Below are 20081 nucleotides of genomic sequence, written 5' to 3'. Positions count from 1 at the left end.
CTAGATCAGGAGTGGAAACATAGAAATGAAGATCTCAAGGAGGGTTAGCAACAGGGGAGTGGGAGGAGGAGAAGAGGGGAGAAGGTACAGAAAATAAGTAGCATAGATGGTAGATAGAAAATAGATGGGGGGGCAAGAATAGTACGGGAAATATAGAATCTAAAGAACTTGAGACACGTGGTCATAAACTAAAAAGCGGGTAATGGTGGGGATGGGGGTAGGGTGGAGGGGAATGAAAGGGGGAATAGAACAACTGTAATGGCATAATAAAAAAAAATAAAATTAAAAAAAATGACAAAGTAGGATACAAACTGAAAGGTATCTCTGGTTAAGATTAAGTAAAAAACAGAAGAAATGAGCCAAGCTGTAGTTTTATAAAAGAAGCTAAAGGGCAATAAATGCTCAGAAATCAAGAATCTACTAATATTTCTATAGTCATGTGTACTTAGGCAAGATAAGCATTTAAAAAATTGTGAACATTTCCTAGAAAAAGTTTTAGAAAGCAACTGGATTTCTATGCACTTCTAAGTTAAACTTTTAGGCAGGAGGTTAAGTTTCTGTCCCACAAATTCTGTGGGACAGAGTTTTACCTTGCTTTCGTTACTAGACAATGTAGTAAGAGCTTTTTACTGGGGATGCGAGGGACAGAGAAATTCAATGTTTGTTACTTCCTTTTTCTATTTAAACATGCCTGACTGTTGTAGTAGTTAGGCTAATTAAATTTATAGGAAATTGACACTATGATATACATTAAATCATGTAATAATGAAGGGTTTATTTTCTCTTTTATTTCTTTACCTCTTGGAGGCACAGGTGTAAATGGAATGCTCTGGGATAATCTCATCAAGTTATTTCTTTCCACAGCTGCATAAAAATGAGAGAGAAATAATGAAATCTCTAAAAGCCAAGAGTATTATTAAGTTTTGTTTTTAATATTACTGACCTGAGTAATAGTAATTTGTGTCCATAACTGGCTTGAATGGAGAAGCGAGACCTAGAATAGCAAATAAACAAATTAGACTTTTAAAGTACAAATGCAGCATAAATTTTTGCTCAAACATTCTCATATAATCATCCTATGTTTACCTCATGTAAGCTCTCTCCTCGCAAAAAATCCCCACAAAAATAAAACATGTCCATCACATGGTACACGACCCTATTTCACTGTGCCTGATCAGTGGTGACCATGCACTCGGACACCTGGAAGGGGAAAGGACATGATGCACACTCTCCTGTCAGAAACTGCCTTCTTTTTAGCTTCAGACCTTTGGAGGCTGAGGTCTGTAGCCATGTAACTATTTTAGTGAGTTGACCATGCAAAGACGAACTTCTGGAATGTGAAACATACCAGAAAGCCCCTCTTCCATCTCTAAATGTAACTGAGGACTTTACTTTTTTACTTGTAATAAGAATGACAGAATATAAATGTAATATACTATGTGTTAAACTTCTAGAATATAAACAAACAAAAAAAACCCCTATTGTCTTGCAAAAGGAATTTAGTCAACAGTTTTAATTCTGTGTGATAGAATAAAATATATACACACATGTAAACACACATACACTCTCTAGGACTATAGAAGGGGGGTACCAAGTGCCTCTAAGATGAAGAGGTTGAAGGCTGATGTAAGAGATCACCTGTGGGGCTCTCTAAACATATACAACTACCCAGATCTCACTCCAAATTATTCTAATTCTGTAGGTATGTGTCATCATACAAATGATTCTCCACAAGTATTCAGTTATGCAACCAAAATTGCAAATTAATGATCACGAGAATAGGGATATCTATAGCAGGTAAAGCTACAGAAGCAAGGAATACCAAACTCTTATGAACCAAATATGCCATGCTAAGAAAGGACACTGGGTTTTGTGCAGTGACAGCAGGGAAAATATGTACAGCAGAGAAGTGATAAGACCCCATCTTTTAGTGGGTCTTTTGGTGGCAGAACAGAAGATAGACTACAAGAAAGGATAAACTGGCATGATGACTTCACAAATGTATTTGCCAGTAGCCACTAAATGTGAACATACGCATACCATAGTGCCTAGCAATTCCACTCCGAGATGTGTTTCCCAAACAACACGAACAAGAATGCTCCTACCAGTACTCTTCATAATAGTCACACACTGGAAGCTACTGTCCATCAAGCAGTAGTATGGATAAGTAAATTCAGAATTTTCACACACAAAAAATCCTATATAGTAGTAAGAATGAATAAAATAACACCACACACAGCCAATACTGATGAATCTCATAAAACATATTAGGAGAAAGCCAGACACAAAAGAGTACATGTCATATGATTCCATTTAAAACACACACACACACACACGTGAACTAATCTACTGCGTTACTTTGGAGCAGGGACACACAAGGAGCTGGGATATTGGCAATACTCTATTTTGAAATCTGAGGGCCAACTACGTAAGTATGCTCACTTAGTGAGAATTCACTGAGATGAAGGCTTATCTGCATGTCTCTGTACACATATTATACACTTCAATAAAAGGCTTAAAAACTGAAAGCAGCAGGATGTATACTGAACTATAGATATTTAGGAGGCAACTACAATAGGACTTCGTGAGTGCAAGGTTAAGGGGGTCAAAAATAGCTCCCACTCAGGTTTTACCTAGCTAACTGCAACAGCATCATTCATGACAACAGGGACTACCATGGAAGTAGTAGGCTGGACCATAAGGATGAAGAGGGAAGGGTGGTAGTAAAGAAATCATCATTCACAGAGTGACTTCAAAGATCTATGTTAAAGAGAAACTATTTGAGGAAAGGATTTTGTACTACATTGGCTTTTAAAAACATGAATTCTATAATTTCTTACCTAGGATGATATAGTATTTACCATAGTCATGTATGATTATCATTTTTTCACATTAAATCTACCATATGGACTCACCATTTAATGTTCCTTCTTCAGATGGTCTAAAGAAACACCAAAAAATATATTGTAAGTTATATCATAACCCTAGTTTTAGCTACCCATAATTTTTATGAAGTTATTATCTGAAGTATGAATCTGAGGTTCAGATTCACTTTTGTTTAAATATTTGTCATTTCCCTTAATCCAATGCTAAATTCATACACAGGTAAGTATACACATACACCTATATGCATACACTTTTATCAGCAACTTGTACCTCCAATTTAGGCCAACATAAATATTATTAGTAGTCTGGTACCAAAGTGATATAGTTCAATACTAACAGAGTAAAGTATTTCATGATGTCTCCATTTGTGGACCTCATTCTAATACTCTAACAATGCCCTGAAATGACTTTGTAGGATTCTAAAAATACTTTAGTAGACCGATATACAAAGAACTGAGAGACAAGCAAATAGATGTCATTTTGCAAAACCGAACTGCTAATATTGAACAAAATTCTTTTCCAATATTGAATGTATTATTCCTGTCAATATACTGGTACCAAGTGTGGAGGCTCTATTTAATTCCATGATTCCAGTGCAAATTAGAGAAACGGGTGCAAAGGAGAGTGAAATGAAAATAAAGAAAAATGGGTTAGAGCTTAACTCTCCCATTGCACAGCAATGTGCCCTCCTGAGGACTAAAAGAACTGGAACCAGAAAGGACCTCCAGGTAGAGGGCCTTCGCGGTCTCTTTCCAGTTGTTAAATTCTATCTGATCCTGATGTTTCCTGTTGATTTTCACTTTAGTAACTTAAAACATTTTTATTGGAAGTATTTTGACCCTAGCATTATTCTTTGCTGCTGATAAACCACTCTTCTCAGTACCCAAATAATGCTGACCAGTTCCACCTTTCTGGGTACTTCTAAGGGTCAAAATCCATTAGACAATGCTCTCCTGTTATTTACATTCTGTGATTTTCGTTATAAAACATAGTTTTTTTCTGAAGAGGTCTGATATAGATAGGTTTTCAAAATGCCATTCAGGCCAGGGTACCCAAAGAAATTGAACGATTGCATATCCACATGGTATTTGGTTTATTTCCTTCTGTATATATTCCCTCTATTTCTGATACACAGAAAGAACTAAGAAAAACACTGTGGAATATATGATAATTTCCTTCAAATTGGTTTCCCTTCTCAAGCCGTCCATATCAGAGTAAACTTTACCATACTTCCAGTATATCAAATGGATGTCAAAGGGCTTTTTTAAATGTCCTTCGGAACCCTGTAATACCAATTCCTAAGCTGGAAACAGAAAAATTATCTGTTTCTTCTTTATGTTTAATCTATACTGAAAATTTTTTTCTGGGGATGACTGCCTGTCAGATTGCCTTTTGTTTCCACTACTGGGTCTGGATTACCACATCAGCTTTCTAGTGGATTTCCCTGTCTGGAGGCTTTCTAATGCACACTGTGTATTATTGTTCTAATTATCGAAAGTGCCTTCCAAAAGCAGGTGCAAGGTTTGTTGATTATAATGATGGAGAAGTTACACAAAGGCAAAACTGAAGTGTCAAACTAGATCTCTGAACAAATATACAAGATTAAGTTGGAAAGGAAAAAACCCTAAATAAAAAAAATCATAACTGTATCATTGTAAGGATGATTTTAGTAGAGTTGTAATTATAATATAACTATAACTATGTAAAATTATAAATTTAAATGAATATATTAACTCATACTAAATGAGTTGCCCTAATCTCTTCTATGTGAAGACAGAAAATGCCAAAATAATCATTCCCTACTGATAAAGGAGTGTTACAGGGATGATGCATTAGAGCAGAAAAAAAGACCATGATACTTTACAGGCCAATGGTAAGAAAAGGCTTACTTACATTTCTCGGTTTGGCGATCTATCTTGTAACCAATCCTTTAGTTAAAAAAAAACACAAAGTTTAAAAATCTCCAGATGACATGTAACTGTTTAGCACTGTTTTGTTTCCTGTACTATGTTTTAAAAATGAAGGGCTGAATAATAATATAAAATCCTTATTTCACACAACTGAACTAATAAAATAAATGGATATAGCTACCATAAAGCCATTCCACAAGGTGGAATAAAGAATTTCATGAGTATTATATCCTCCATTATATAGTCTGTTTTTAATAGCTATTTTCTTTAAATATGCATTTATTTCTATGACTTCAAAAATAAGATGTGCCCCTTGCCAAAAAAAAGGTATAAAGAGAAATTTAAAATCGTACAAACTGAACAAAGAAATCAATAACATAGTTCACTCAAGTCCTTTTCTGTGTAGGTAGACATGTGGATATGGTTTTTACTCCACAGTTTTATGACGATACTTCTAGCTGCGGACTTATTTTTACTCTCCCAGTTGGGAACTTTGGCTTCCTGGAATCAAGTCTTCATATATTTCAGCATCTCACAAAATTCTAAGCCAGTTATAATCTCTGCAAGTTCTATCCATTCTTTCAAGGCCAATCTAAACATACTCTCCACTTCATACATTTTCTATCTAATTATAAATCTGTGTTACATTCTGGTCCAATTTAGTACCTCTGTTCTGTTGTGCCTGAGCCTTTTATTATTTTAACCCCCAGTGAGTTATTTATTTCTACATATTTTTCAAGCTTGCCAATCTTTTTGAGTAGTATTTTTCTTTTTCTCATATTTGTAATACTTTCTTTTATGGCTTTAATTATTTTAACCATACTTTATAATCTGTAACCAATAATTCTACTATCTTGTTATGAGAGTTCTAATACTACCTCTATAAACTCACCCCCAAAATGGCATTTAAGGTCACTTTCAATGGAAATATATTTGTGAAAAACTGTGCAGCTTTAGTTCAAGATGGGTCCTTCCAGAAAAGAACTGTGACTGTGAAATTCCATGTTCACTAACCACCCCTCTCCATTGAAATAATTTTTTCAATAACATGAATTTTAACAATACAATCGATCTCTTTACAGCAGAATGTAAGCTAAAAACATTCCTGACATAATTAAGAGCACTGATTTCTACACCTAAGTATCAAGGAACTATTTTTCTGGTTTCTACCAGAGTCGACATTTACAGAAGTTTTATAAAATCAAATACTGTATTAACTGGCTAGGAGTGATTTCATATAATAAGTTTTGATTCAAACAGAGGTTCCCATCTTTCTTTCGCATACATTTTTCTTTAAAAATTCCTGGCTACTCACTACAGGAAGAAACTCTTTTCTAAAACTATCATGCAGACGTCAGTTTTCTCAGGCAAAAATTCTTTTGAAAGCCTGACATAATCTCAAAATATCACAACCTTTTAGCTCTTCTCTAATAAATATGTATTTAAAAATATGCATTGTTTAATTGAAAAGGACAAACCGGTAATAAAGCTGCTTTGGAATCTACTTCGTGAGTTTCTTCTGTAGATGGCCTTCTACTGCTTCTTTCCACTTAAAGAAAATTGGGGGAAAAAGTTATACAACTAAATTTACTTAATACCAACTAACTGAACACAAAGTATTTCTAGGCATAGTGTAACTTTCATAAGGTAACTTATCCTCTCCCTAACACTGCTGCACGTAAGACTTACAAAAGCTCCCTGGGTTTTTTAGCAAGACATCAAAATTATTCAATCTATTTTTGTGAAAAGACAGTAAGAAGCAAAAGTATAAAGAAAAAAGTCTTGCTCTTCCTCTTCCCCTCTGCCCAAATTTCTTGTGCATCTTCCAGGGATATTTTGTATAACCCGCTCCCTTCTTTCTTTCTTTTTATACACAAATGGTAGCCTAATATATATTATATACCTTGGATTGGATTTTTTGTTGTTGTTGTTTTTAAACCTTAAGGTTAGAGATCTTTGTATTTCTGTATGCAGAGGTCTTCTCTATTCTATTTTGATGCTACATTGAACTTCATACTATGGATATAAAATAATTTATTTAACCAAACCCCTAGAGATGAATATTTGGTCTGATTTCAATCTCTTGCTGTAACAAACAATCTTATATATGCATCACTGCATAGAAATGGGAAAAAGAGAATACTTAATCTATTCTACTGATTTAAGATGCTACCTTTTTCATATGTAGTTTGTTTACCCTAAACAAACTTTAGAAACAAGCCTATTTTTTAAAAGTCAGGATGTTAAGTTATAAATTAACTTAGAATTTACCACTTTATGATACAATAAATGAAAACATTTAAATAAGTGATGGGAAACCTTTGAACAAAAGTTGTATTCCAAATGTAGAGGGCAAAAAGACCAGATTAAAAATAGAAGACTCTAGACAAAATGTTTTCAAGATGATGAAACTGACAGAATACATTATATATTTAAACATCTTGAAGAAATTTAGTCAAACAGCGGAGAATCTCGTGTTCCTTGAACCAAAATTATGATAATAACTATATTGGTGGAAAAGGCCATTGCTGTGTGTATGTTTTGGGGAACAGAGAGCTGGGATAGGATTTCAAGCCTTTCCTCTTGAGTGAAAAGTCAACAGTATTCCTAAAACTGAAATAAGATGCAAAATTAAAAGGATGTTAATTTCAGAAATAACACCCATGTTATCTGAAAAGAACAATTTTTATTTTTTCTCTCCTAATCCTTCTACTATTTCTTTTTCCTCCCTGATTGATCTAGCTACAATGTTAAATAGAAGTAGTAAGAGCCAAAGTTCTTGTCTTGTTCCCCACTAAAGGCTTTCAGTATTATATTATAAAGTTGAATTATATGTGATAACTTTTTATAGGTAACTCTTTACTCATATTAAAGGAACTTCATTCTATTTTTACTTTTCTAAGAATTTAAATCATGAATGGATGTTGATATGCATCAAACGCCTTTTCTGTAGCTACTGAGATGATCACATGATTTCCTTTCTTCAATTTGTTATTATCATGCATTAATTATATTTTTGATTGTTAAACTAACTTGTATTGGTACTTCTGGAATAAACTGAAGTTGACACTGCTGTATACGAGAGGAGAATAGAAGGGGAATGATGGTAACGGCGACAAGGTAGTGCCATTTTTCTTAAGGAACCTAATAAAGGTTGTATGTACATAGTTGAGAAGTTGAATAATAATAAATTTATGTGCACATATAACTCTGACTCATAAAAAACCATGAAATGGAAAAAATCCCAGGCAATTTAATTTTTTAGGTGAACAATCAAAGGTGCATAAAAACAATGTATGGTATGCTACCTTTTGTAGAAAAGATGAGAGGTAGAAAAGGCTGTATTGTTATATATGACTGAGTTATCATAAAATTCTAGAGGATAAATAGTATCACTGGTTGCATGTAGTGTTGGAATGAGAGGTAGACTGAACTTCAAAGTGCTTGTGTATATTTTAATTTGAACCACATAAATGTACTAGCTATTCTCAAAAGTTAAATTAGAAAAACAGGTTGACTAAATTACTGTACAGATTAAAACACAACAGATTCATTTGTAAAAGTTAAAAGCAGTAGACTTGTGGAAAGCAAATCTTTATGTTTCATCTTTCAAGACTAAACAATTTATAAAAAATATTATAATGTTAGGATTATGTGTTTTATTCAAAGTTACAGCACCAGTGATGTACCAGAATCTTCACTGTTTCACTCCTGAAACATTCATTGCTCAGGTATGTGACATACATAAAATACATTTAAAATTTAAATGTGTATTTTTGCCAGCATAATTCACTTAGTCAAAACACTCACCTTGCTCTGAATGAAGAGAAATGGAAGTTTTGTGGCACTTAGTAAATCCAGTGTGAGAACTCAGGCGTTTCAAAGTGTTTTCAGAAGGAGTATCATCCTGCATATTCCACACACACAGTTTTAGAACAACTGAACTGAATTTCAAATCACTGTCCTAAGTAAATCTAGTTAGCTTAACATGCTTTATTATATTTGGACACCAAATGGTGTATTGCAGATTACAATGATTTTCTTCAATGTAAATCTCAAAAAACTGCATAAAAAAACCCTGCTTACTATTGCTGTTCCTGTTTTACCACTAACACCAACATAGTAATAACAGTGATTTGGAGGGTAAAGGAACAGAGGGACAATTTCTTTTGGGGCATTTTGGTAGCATTCTTACTGATTTCTATGAGCTGTTTATATAACAAAGATCCATCTGATCATTATTTGTCAAATTTCAGTTTTTTTCTAATTTGCTTTAAGGTCTATATACTTTATGTTTTTAAGTACTTCAATCTCTTTGCATCCTTCCCTTAATATTTTCTATTTTTGTATGTTTAGAAAACTGCTCTGGTGTTATAAATTTAATATTTCATTTTCTTAAATTTTTATGAATTAAATTTTTACATTTAACTTTGAGATTCATTTGAGCTTATGAAGTGATATGAGAAGATAAAAAGACTTTTACAATTTCTACCCACTTGTCCAATTTGTATTTACTGACAATACGATCCCTTTCTCAGCAATTTCCAATTCAACACTTATTAAATTCTTATTTGTAGAAGGGTTGTTTTTGAGTGACAAAAATGTTTCATTAAATATTAAATTTTCAACTGTTCTACATGCACAGTATCTTAGTATCTAATAAGCTAATTCTCCTCACTCTCTTCTTTACACTATTCCTTTCCCAGATGAGCTAAAGAACTGCATTACACTAACTGAGGGGAAGATCTGATGCCCTTACACTGTGTCTTCTCTGCATCTATAAACAGGTCATACTGTTACGCAACTTTAAAACACTTCCAAACCTCTACCTCGTCCTAGAAATAATGAGTTTAAAAATGTTACTACCACAAAAAGTAATACTTTCATTAAATAAATTTTACTTATATCTCAAGAAAATTAATCTTTTCTAACCTTTGATGCTCCACACTCTTACATTACAGCTGATTTATCTAGCCAAGCAAAAGAGTGCTGATCTTTTCCCTGTATTCAGGAGACAACTCTGATTTCCTTTCTCATTTTAGTTGTTTCTTTGGAACCAGTTCTAGCTATTTCTTGTTTCATTTATTTTCTTTGATAAACAGCCTATGATGCAATGACAGTAGTTTCATAGAACCATCAATGACAGGAATTCTAATAAGGGAATGGTAAGTGGGTTTCAAGGCATCTGTAAAACTTTATAACAGAAAAACTTTTGTGTATGTGCATTTTTCTGTGAAGAGGGTCTGTAGTTTTCAAAGGAATATAGACCCAACAGGTGTTGAAGAACTAAAAGTTTCTTATCATCATGAACTGGAGATCAATATTCTAATATTACAATTTGAGTTATTTTTTCCTCTAAGAGGAAAAAATTACTCAAAATTGTTTAATTCAAAACAGCCACCACTTTTCTGCCCACTCACAGAAACTTAATTTCTTGTTTTTACCAGTAAGTTATTGGCTCACTTAAAATTTTTCATCATACTTCTGCTTTAAGTTCATTTAACAGGTTCATGTTAAATGGTGAAATCTGTGGGGAAACCCTGATGCATACCATTTCCCTTTAAGAAATGTCTATTTTTCCTAAACAATTTCCTATGTATAACAAGTGTTTCACAACAGCAAAATGATACCACCTATGGGATAACACTGTTGTGATTCCTTGTTAAAGATACTTTAAAAGTTCAATGAAATAAAAATTGGAAAAGGACGGCCTAAGTCAGGGTAACTGAAAGGAACAGAGATAATAAAAGATATTTCAAAAGCATAACTAGTTAAATTTAGCTGTGTGTAATAAGGGAGAAGAAGGAGTGCATTCTGCCCTGGAGAACGAGAATGTTGATGCTATCTATTCACCGAGGTTGAAAGTACTGGAGGAGAAATGTGTCTGCTGAGCAGGGAGATGATGGTGAATTTGAGGTACTGATGCGCTGGGTTTGATAACTATTAAGAGTTCCAGCTAGTAGCTGTTCTAACCTTCTACTGTAGTGTCATGCAATTCTCTAGCCAGAATCCCTCCAAAAATTGACTTCCCCACTTTTCCCATTTCTATTGCCAGCCCTCAGTTTTCCAGGCTAAGATCCAAGTGCTGATATGGCAGGTAAAAATTCATGCTATTTTCATATAGCTGAAAAATCATATTCTTGGTTTTCTCTTGATTCTTTACCAACCTCACACGATGGTTACGCTGAATCTTCTCTATTTCATGCACTCCACCCATCAACCTTACTGGAAAAACGAGTGCCTCAGAAGTATTAACTGGGAGCATTTGAAATCTTCCTCCCTAGCATACATCAGTTTAGCTCAAATAAACTATAATACATTTTTTAAAGTATCAATAAAGTCCCAAGAATATTTTATTCCTTTCAATTTTTAGAAAATAATCTTACATAATTTATACACAATAAAGCACACAGATTTTAGGTATTAAGTTAGAGATTTAGCAATATCTCTTTCCAACTCAAAATACCTGACAACCCTGTGTCAGTCCTCCTGTCTCAAAAGAAGTTATGCTTTCCAGCCTAATGTTATCATCTTTGAGTGCTTATTTCACCTAAGTCTTCTTGCTTTCTAAATAATTCCAAACAGTTCTCCTTCATTATAAAAAACAAAGATAAATCAAGAGATACAACTTTTTAAAAACTTTAATTTGTTCCTTTTTCTTATATTAAAACACTCATAAATCCTTCCTAAGCACCTTTAATAATTCTGCTACTAATTCAAGCTCTTGAACCATCTTGTTACTGCTGAGTATAGTGATAATAATTCCTCTATTCCCTTACAATCTCTACAATTTTTATTTTGTTGCATTCCCCAGTATACTGAAATTGCATTGTTGTAAGCCATCTAATTCAGTGGTCTAAAATTTTATTCTTCTAGATTTCTCTAAAGTACCAGCAACTACTTATACATTCACCTGCATCGATTCTGTGATGGCTGCTTCGACATTATAATAACTATCATCTCTATGAGTGTTACTTCATTTTCTCTTTTTGTCCTCTTATTCCTAAGAAGAGGGAACATCTGAATCCCAGGTTTACTCCTCACCTTGACCATCTCTTTGAAGATATGCTATATTAATATAAGAGGTATGTCTACAAAAAATCCAGCCATTGTCAATATAACAAGAATGGTTTGCACAGCACTGATGTAATGTGGCAGCCAAGGAGAACAGAGTAGGATGCATATGTGTGAACAATGACAAATTCACCATACTAGTCAATGGGGGCAGTAGATGTTTGCTGAATGAGCAAGTGTACTATGTGGCCCTCACATCCAAGATGAGCAAGCAGAGCAACAAATCTGTATCAAATTTTGCATTAAGCTTTAATATTCCTCCACAAAAACTATTCAGATGATTCAGAAAGCCATGGCTATGGGTGACTGGTAAGATTGGCAGCTTTATCACCACAACATGCCCGCTCATGCACCACAACTCCTGCAGAGTTTTTTTGTGAAACATCAGAACACCCAAGTGACTCAGGCCCCCCTACAGCCCAGATTTGGTGCCCTGCACCTTCTGGCTTTTCCCAAAACTGAAATCACTTTTGAAAGGGAAGAGATTTCAGACCATTGATGAGATTCAGGAAAATATGATGGGGCTGCTGATGGCGATCTGGAGAACTGTGTGAGGTCCCAAGGTGCCTACTTTGAAGGGGACTGAGGTATCATTGTCCTATGTATAGTGTTTCTTGTATCTTCTTCAATAGTTTTTCATATTACATGGCTAGATACCTTCTGGACAGAACCCGTATATCGCTGATCTGTTTCTCTTGCAAGCTGTAGTCTTGTATTTTTTATTTTTTTAAAGATTTTACTTATTTATCTTTAGAGGGGAGGGGACGGGGAGAGAGAGAGAAATATCAATGCGTGGTTGCTTCTCGTGCGTCCCCTGACTGGGAACTGGCTTGCAACCCAGGCATGTGCCCTGACTGGGAATCGAACTTCAGTTGTTTGGTTCTCAGGTCTGAGCTCAATCCACTGTGCTATACCAGCCAGGGCTAGTCTTGTATTTTTTTACTACCGTTTAGAGGCTCCTTATTGACTTGCTGTTCTCTCACATTTAAATATTTTAAACAGAATCTAATTACTTCCACACTAATTCATATTCTCTTCAATTTGTCTATTTCTATAAATGGTTCTACAATAGTCACTTCTTTTGGGCTTAGAAGCTTCTTTTTCTTCATTTTTACATGTCTATGTCAAGACCTCATTACCTCTCTCTTGAATTATGATTAAAACTTCCTAGTAAGTCTCCATGTGTCTATGGTTGCTCCCGCCCATCCTGCATACAACAGTCCTACAAGGATAATCAGAAGTTTTCAATGGCTTCTTCCTTTAACTCTAAGACAAATTTAAAAATATTTCACTTGATTAAGCATTTATGTATCTGGCCCTGTGGCACAGATTGCAAATGTCCCAGCAAAATTCATTCTTCCCTATTTTATTCAAACAGCTAAATTACATTCCCAAGTCTCCCTTGCAGTAGATATGGTCATGTGACTTCATGTGACTAAGTTCTCTCCCTTTGAATTTCAGAGCAAATGATGTGTACTACCTCTAGGCCTGGCTCATAAACACCTCCTATGCTTCTCTGTGCTCTATTACATGACCTTGGTGAGTGGCAGAGCCATAAGATGGAATAACCAATGTTGGCTTGTATTCCTTGAAGAGCTATCCCACTGAGCAAGAAATAGTTTGTACTTTTTTTGTAATCCTCACCTGAGGACATGCTTAGAGAGGGGAAGGGAGGAAGTGCAGGGTGTTGGGGAAGTGAAGAGAGACAAAGAGAAAAAGAGAGAGAGAGAGAGAGAGAAACATCCATCAGTTGCTCTCCATATACACCTAGACTGGTGATCAAACCCACAACCTGGGTATGTGCTCAGGCAAGGAATTGAACCTGTAACCTTTGGCTTATGGGACAATGCTCCAACGACTGAGCCACACTGGCCAGGGCAAATATACTCATACTTCTAAACTACCCTCACAATGAACCATTTCACAGCCCTAGTTCCTGTAACTTCCTCAGATGATGAACCTATTCACTAGTAAAACTCACATTTGCTTTTACCATGGTCTATATATCCTCTGTTTCTACCTCACTGTTGGTTCATTCTGCTCCTACCTAAAAACACCTTCTTGTCTAAAGAGCTGCCTACATGTCTTTCCAAATGGCTTTTCAAAATCCTACAAATGCATAAGTCTGGTGCCATCTCAGGCACTGACTGATATGTATGTTAGTAAGTATCATTATCAATGCTAAAAGGTGTCAATAAATACCTAAAAAATTATAATACTTTAATATTCAACAAAATTAAAACATTTAAAAAATTACCATCACTAATAAAGGTGAACAAATATACTACCCAAATTATAATGTACATTCACATGAATGGATAACTATATTATAAGGAAGAATAAAAACAAGAGACAGTGGGCTTTCTTAAGTTAGCACAAAATAAACTGTCTATTATTTTAAGAATTATTAAAGCCAGCTTTAATAGAGATTTATCTGTTCTTTCTACTTCTTACTTTTTCTCATTCCTTTCTTCTTCCCTTCTTTTTCTTTTTACCATCACATGTCAGTTAAGGCTACCTAAATGCATTCCACCCATTTACTTATTTCTCTCCCTCTCTTTAAAGCATTAAATATAATGAAAAATTCAGATCTTTAGAACAGAAGCATGCCACAGAATTAAAATGGTTAGAACACACCATGCGAATTATAGTCTTATGACCAGTCCACTGAACTTTCACATACTTCCTCCATCTAAAGGTGTATGTATATTTTAAACTGACTTTGACTCCCACATATACTAAAGAGAATTTACCTGATATTTAGGTACCTCTGAATACTCCATAATTGTTTTTCTTATGTCATTGTCTTGGTCCTATTTAAGATAAGAAATATAAACTTAAAGGGAAATATAAAAAGAAAAAGCACTCCATGTAATTATTACACTTCAATTTGCATATAATCACCAATGAAATCCCAGGTTAACACAATCTAGTTAATAGACAGTAAACTATGCTATTCATTGTAGTGCAATACTTTTATTAGAATATTATTAAAAATACAAATGTTAGTAGTTGTATCATCAAAACGTACTTCAGTTTATCTTTTATATATAAGTAATTATGTCCTGACAGCAATTACACAATTAATGTGTACATATGAGGAATAATCATTCATAGCAATTCTTACATTATGTTATCATTTCCTTGACTCTGGTTTTAGGAAAAATCTTGTTTTCGGTGTATTTGGCACTTGATCACTTTTACAACTTAAGTTCCTTAAGAAAAGGAGAAGCCAGTCTCCTTAATTATCTTGCCATAGCCATGTGATAACCTCTAAGGCTCTGAACAGTTATGGGTAGTTTATGAAAGCAACAATTAATAAACAAAAACTAATTCTCGGCCAGGAAACACATTTTCGCCAGTTCTGTATATTTTAAAACTTAGTCACGAAACATTTGTTGAACATGTACTTGCACATCATGCTGTAGTTACTGGCATATTCAGTTTCTTATTGCTGAATATGATGATAGGTTTCTTGAGAGCCAGAGTTATGTTCTAATAAACTTGTGGGTCTGGGAAAGAGTTGAACTCAGTAAGTCAATAGAAAATGTTACAGGAAGAATCACTTTTAAAAAATACATGATTTTTTAAAACTTCAGTTTTAAAATGCAAGCTACTTGTACATTTTTGCCTATTAGTTAAGTGTTTCTTCTTTTTTTTCAAATTGTATTTGGCTTCAAATATTTGGGATCATCATGTTGATGATAGTCTCTGTTAAAACTATACCTTTACTTAAAAAAAAGCTTAATTATATTTTGAACTAAATCCCAACACAGCAAAATAAAATTGAATTGTGCTGTTATAAGAATTTACTTACAGATATTTCTTTCTTGTTTGATGTTTCTTTAAGCCTCTGTAAATCCATGCTGTCTCTGTGTCCTTGAAGAGAAAAAAAAAAGATGACAAAATTTTTTTTATTGGCTAAAAGTCTATGTTAATAAGTGATCTGTGTTGTTTTTAAGTAGTTTTGACGGCTTTGCAGTTTCCTGTACTCTTTTGATAAATACTGATGGCATCTGTCAAGAAAATGGAGAAGATGAGTAGTAGAGTTTACAGCAACAGCACAATCCAAAGGCTGCCTACAAAAAAATTCAATGTGTGATTGGAAGCACACTGCCTGAAATATAAAAGAAAAAAAGAGAACAGTTTTACTAGTTTTTGATCATTTTTACTATTAAGAATAAAATGTAAAAATATTACGTTTTACATAAATATTATACATAAGTACATACATATCATACATATAATTATCTACCTCCATCCCAGTGGCAATATAGTATTAACAAACTAAAATGTGTTCTTTTAAAAAAACTGGGATAGAATTTATGTCGGGAAATTGTTTCTATACATGCACTGTGAGCTCCATGGAGCCTAGCAGTAGTGATCAGCCTGCTCAGCACCTAGGTATGTAAGGAGTTGGCCTTGGACATAACGTACTCTCTGAACAATTTCTTTTTTTTTTTAATGGAAATGCCATTTAAAAAAATATTTTATTTATCTTTAGAGGGGAGGGAAAGGGAAGGAGAGAGGGAGAGAAACATCAATGTGTGGTTGCCTCTCATGCATCCCCTGCTGGAAAATAGCCTGCAACCTAGGCATGTGCCCTGAATGGGAATCAAACCACGATCCTTTGGTTCATAGGCCTGCACTCAATCCACTGAGCTACACTAGCCAGGGCTGAACAATTTCTATACATGTCTCATGACTTCGTAAATTTCTAGCTCAAGCCGATGTTAAAGACAAATTTATGAAGCCACCTAAAGGAAAAAACTCAAACCTCAAGAGACAGAGAACCTTATTTGTATTTTGAAACATTCTGTTTATGGCAACAACTCAAGTTGTTTTCTAAGAACTCTTTTGTTAAATATTTTAATAATCTGAAAAGAAGACTGTTAGAACACTATATTCTCCCAAACATTACGGACCTAATCAACTACAAAGTATGCCTTTTTCACTGTCAACATTTAAACATGTTTAAGTCTCCATCCTCATTAAAAATTAAACAAATAGCCTGGCTGGTGTAGCTCAGTGGATTGAGCATGGGCCTGCGAACCAGAGTATCGCGGTTCGATTCCCAGTCAGGGCACATGCCTGGTTGCAGGCCAGTTCCCAGCAGGGGACTCACGAGAGGCAACCATACACTGATGTTTCTCTCCCTCTCTCCTTCCCTTCCCCTCTAAAGATAAATAAATAAAATCGTAAAAAAATAAAAAATAAATAAAACAAATAAAAACATTAAATGTACACACCACAACATTAGTTATTTCTTTATCTTGTGTTCACTGCCAAGCTCCCCTGACCCACTAGTAATCCTCTTTACACTCCTTCCTCCTGTTCACACTTTACTTCACTATAACCTGGTTTCTCCCTCTACCAATTCCTCCACTGGGACAGTTTCCATCAAGGTCGTTAATATGTTATCACTGCCAAAATAATTATATTTTCAACCCCTATTTTACTTGAGCTATCTTAATTATAGAATGAATCATTCCTAGTGGAGGGAAGTAGAAGAGGATATGGGGGGGGATATATATATATATATATATATATATATATATATATATATATGGTCATGGACACAGACTTGACTTACAATGGTGAACACACAATACAGTATATAGAAAATATATCATCAAATGGACACCCGAAATGTGTATAATTTCATTAACCAATGTTACCCCAATAAATTCAATTTTAAAAAATTACCCCAATAAATTCAATTTAAAAAAGAATACTTCACTATCTTATATGCCGTTTTTAAAACCTTTACTGTCAGCCTGAATTTATTTCAAAATTTACAAAATTAAATAAAAAAATAAATCCTTCCTTTTTGAAATGTTCTCCTCTCTGGGTCTATAAATAGGCCAGCCACAAATACTCATTTTCTCAGGAGGGTTTTGGCTTTCACTACTGCCCTAATGTAATTATTAGTATTGCACCCTCTCACTCTTAACAGTGCACTGATTTGCATAAAAAATTATATGACCATCCTATCCATAAGATAATTTTCTTTTCTAGTCATTTGCAGACTCTCCTGTACCCTTCTCTTATTCCTCAAGTAACTAACACTTATGAATCACTATTTCTTTCAACAAAAGTTGGTCAAGTACCAAAGAAGATCCCCAAATTCAAAAGATAGAGTTCAACAACATGGATGGAACTGGAAAGCATTATGCTGAGTGAAATAGGCCAGATGTTGAAAGACAAATACCATATGATCTCACCTTTAACAGGAAGCTAAACAACAAAACAAACAAGCAAGCAGAATAAAAACAAAGACACTGAAATAGAGAACAAGGGGACAGTGACCAGAGGGAAGAGGGAAGGGAATTTAAGGGGAAAAAAGAGGAGGGATTTGGAGGAACAAATATGAAGAACACAGGGATGAGAACTAAGGGGGGTGGAAATGGGAGGGAGGTGGGGAGCACCGGGTGGGGGTGGGGCTGGGATGGGAGAAATAGACAAAAAAAACTGTACTTGAAAAATAGCTTAAAAAAAGAAAAGATAGAGTTCAAATAAGTTTTCCAAACAATTGTTATCACAGGATACTGCATCGCAGGTATAAATTCAACCTATTTCTCCCACTTCTGACTCCTTTAAAACATTATTACATCTACCCTCAACTTGTCACACAAGTACAGAGTTTTATTAACTAGCTATTTCTAAGGCAGTAACTATAATTAAAAAGTAAATAATCTTGATATACAAATATCATTTTGTCATACTTACCCACAAATGCTCCAAATTCTATATTATCTCCTTCTGCAGCTTTAGGGCAAATATTTTCTTGATCTTTGGTAGCAGATTCCAAGCAGCTTTTGCAACTTGGCTGGGATGGTGTACTAACAAAAAGTTTGGTTGGTGGGGATGATAAATGTGGTATGTTGTTAGGTGAACTGCCTAATTTTTGATTTTTACTAAACATTTTTAAGGTTTCTACCCCATGTAGTCTCTGTCGCAGTTCTGGAGGAGAAACAGCACTTGGGAATAAGGCACCACAAGAGGAACCAGCCTCTGGAAAATTAAATTCTTTTCTCTGGGGTACTGTAGGTGAATCCTGATTAAATATGTTACATTGGGGATCTTTTTCATCTTTCATAAAAATATTACAAAGAAAAGGATTATTACTTTCAAGACCACTCTGCGGAAGAGAGGAACTAAGTGTATTTACAACACTGTGTTTTTTCCATACAGAAGGTCTTATAGGACCATCATCAATAAGGTTTTGAGCCAAATGTTTGGAAATACTCAATTCTCGTGTGATTTCATTGTGAACTTTACTAGCTTCTGAAGCTTTCTGGGCAGTAAGTGTTTTTAATGTATCCACAGTCAGGGCTGAAAGATCTTGCAAATGGCCAATTTGAGAATCTAATGACTGTAATGATCTTTTTATATAGTTGACGCGATCTCCAACTTCTTTCATCTGAATGCACATTTGCTCTACTCTGTAGGGGAAAAACAGGCTTTTTATAAATGCTGAAAATTAATGTTTTACGAATTCTTTTTGCAATTTCAATAAATATGGTAAAAAGAAAAAATTTTGCATGTAAACAGTAAAATATAAAATAAGGTATGGTTACTTATGTTTAAAAGGCACACTCTATATTTCAGATGTCTCCTGTGCTAATCCTATCATAATAAAAAATGAAATTTCCACTATCATTATTGTATCTACACAAACACTATAGCTTCCAGAATGCAGCAAAGCCAATAGAAACAAATCATTTAAAATAATGACGGTCTTACTCTTCTTGACCACTAAAACATATTTTCTCTGCCCTTTGTTAATAAGGATCAAAAATAACAAAGGATTGACTTAATGACTTACATGAAATATCTGAACTGAACTGTCCCCAAATACAGAATGTAAACCTATTACTAAACTTACTTGTTTGACAAACATAAACTGAACAATGTACGGGACATTAATAACTATAAGGATCCACTCTTGACCTAACAAGTAAAATTAAAGAGCTTCTGAACCTTTCAAAAGTGACACGAATTCTCTCTTCACTACCAGAATTGAATTTGTCGTCTTTTTCATTAAAATACATCTCAACACACTGCTCTTCAAAATCATGAAGTTTCTTTTGATCTTCTTCTGTTAAAAAAAGTTCTAAAGAGGAAAAAGAAAAAATCAACGAAGGCTATCAAGTTATCGAAGTTTACGTCATGAGTCATGAACTACTCAGGGTTCATAAGACTATTATA

At 34.3% G+C, this 20081-nt stretch overlaps 1 protein-coding gene across 3 annotated transcripts in view; it reads right to left on the bottom strand.

Moving 5' to 3' along the window:
- TRPM7 (transient receptor potential cation channel subfamily M member 7) overlaps positions 1–20081 on the bottom strand; it is a 131408-nt gene that overhangs the window by 11990 nt on the left and 99337 nt on the right. For all 3 annotated transcript variants that reach the window (XM_053670115.1, XM_037156468.2, XM_037156469.2), the window contains 10 exons: positions 19854–19986; positions 18600–19315; positions 15688–15749; positions 14624–14683; positions 8607–8703; positions 6275–6345; positions 4780–4814; positions 2916–2941; positions 944–994; positions 799–864 (listed from right to left, as the gene is read on the bottom strand). In XM_053670115.1, the coding sequence (XP_053526090.1) occupies positions 799–864; positions 944–994; positions 2916–2941; positions 4780–4814; positions 6275–6345; positions 8607–8703; positions 14624–14683; positions 15688–15749; positions 18600–19315; positions 19854–19986 (1317 nt within the window). The remainder of the gene's footprint in view (positions 1–798; positions 865–943; positions 995–2915; positions 2942–4779; positions 4815–6274; positions 6346–8606; positions 8704–14623; positions 14684–15687; positions 15750–18599; positions 19316–19853; positions 19987–20081) is intronic.

This window comes from Artibeus jamaicensis, unplaced genomic scaffold, assembly GCF_021234435.1.
Source record: "Artibeus jamaicensis isolate MK-2021 breed Jamaican fruit bat unplaced genomic scaffold, CSHL_Jam_final contig_548, whole genome shotgun sequence".
Lineage (NCBI taxonomy): Eukaryota > Metazoa > Chordata > Mammalia > Chiroptera > Phyllostomidae > Artibeus > Artibeus jamaicensis.
Note: the sequence above shows the minus strand (reverse complement) of the source record. Positions and strands in the feature narration are given on the sequence as shown.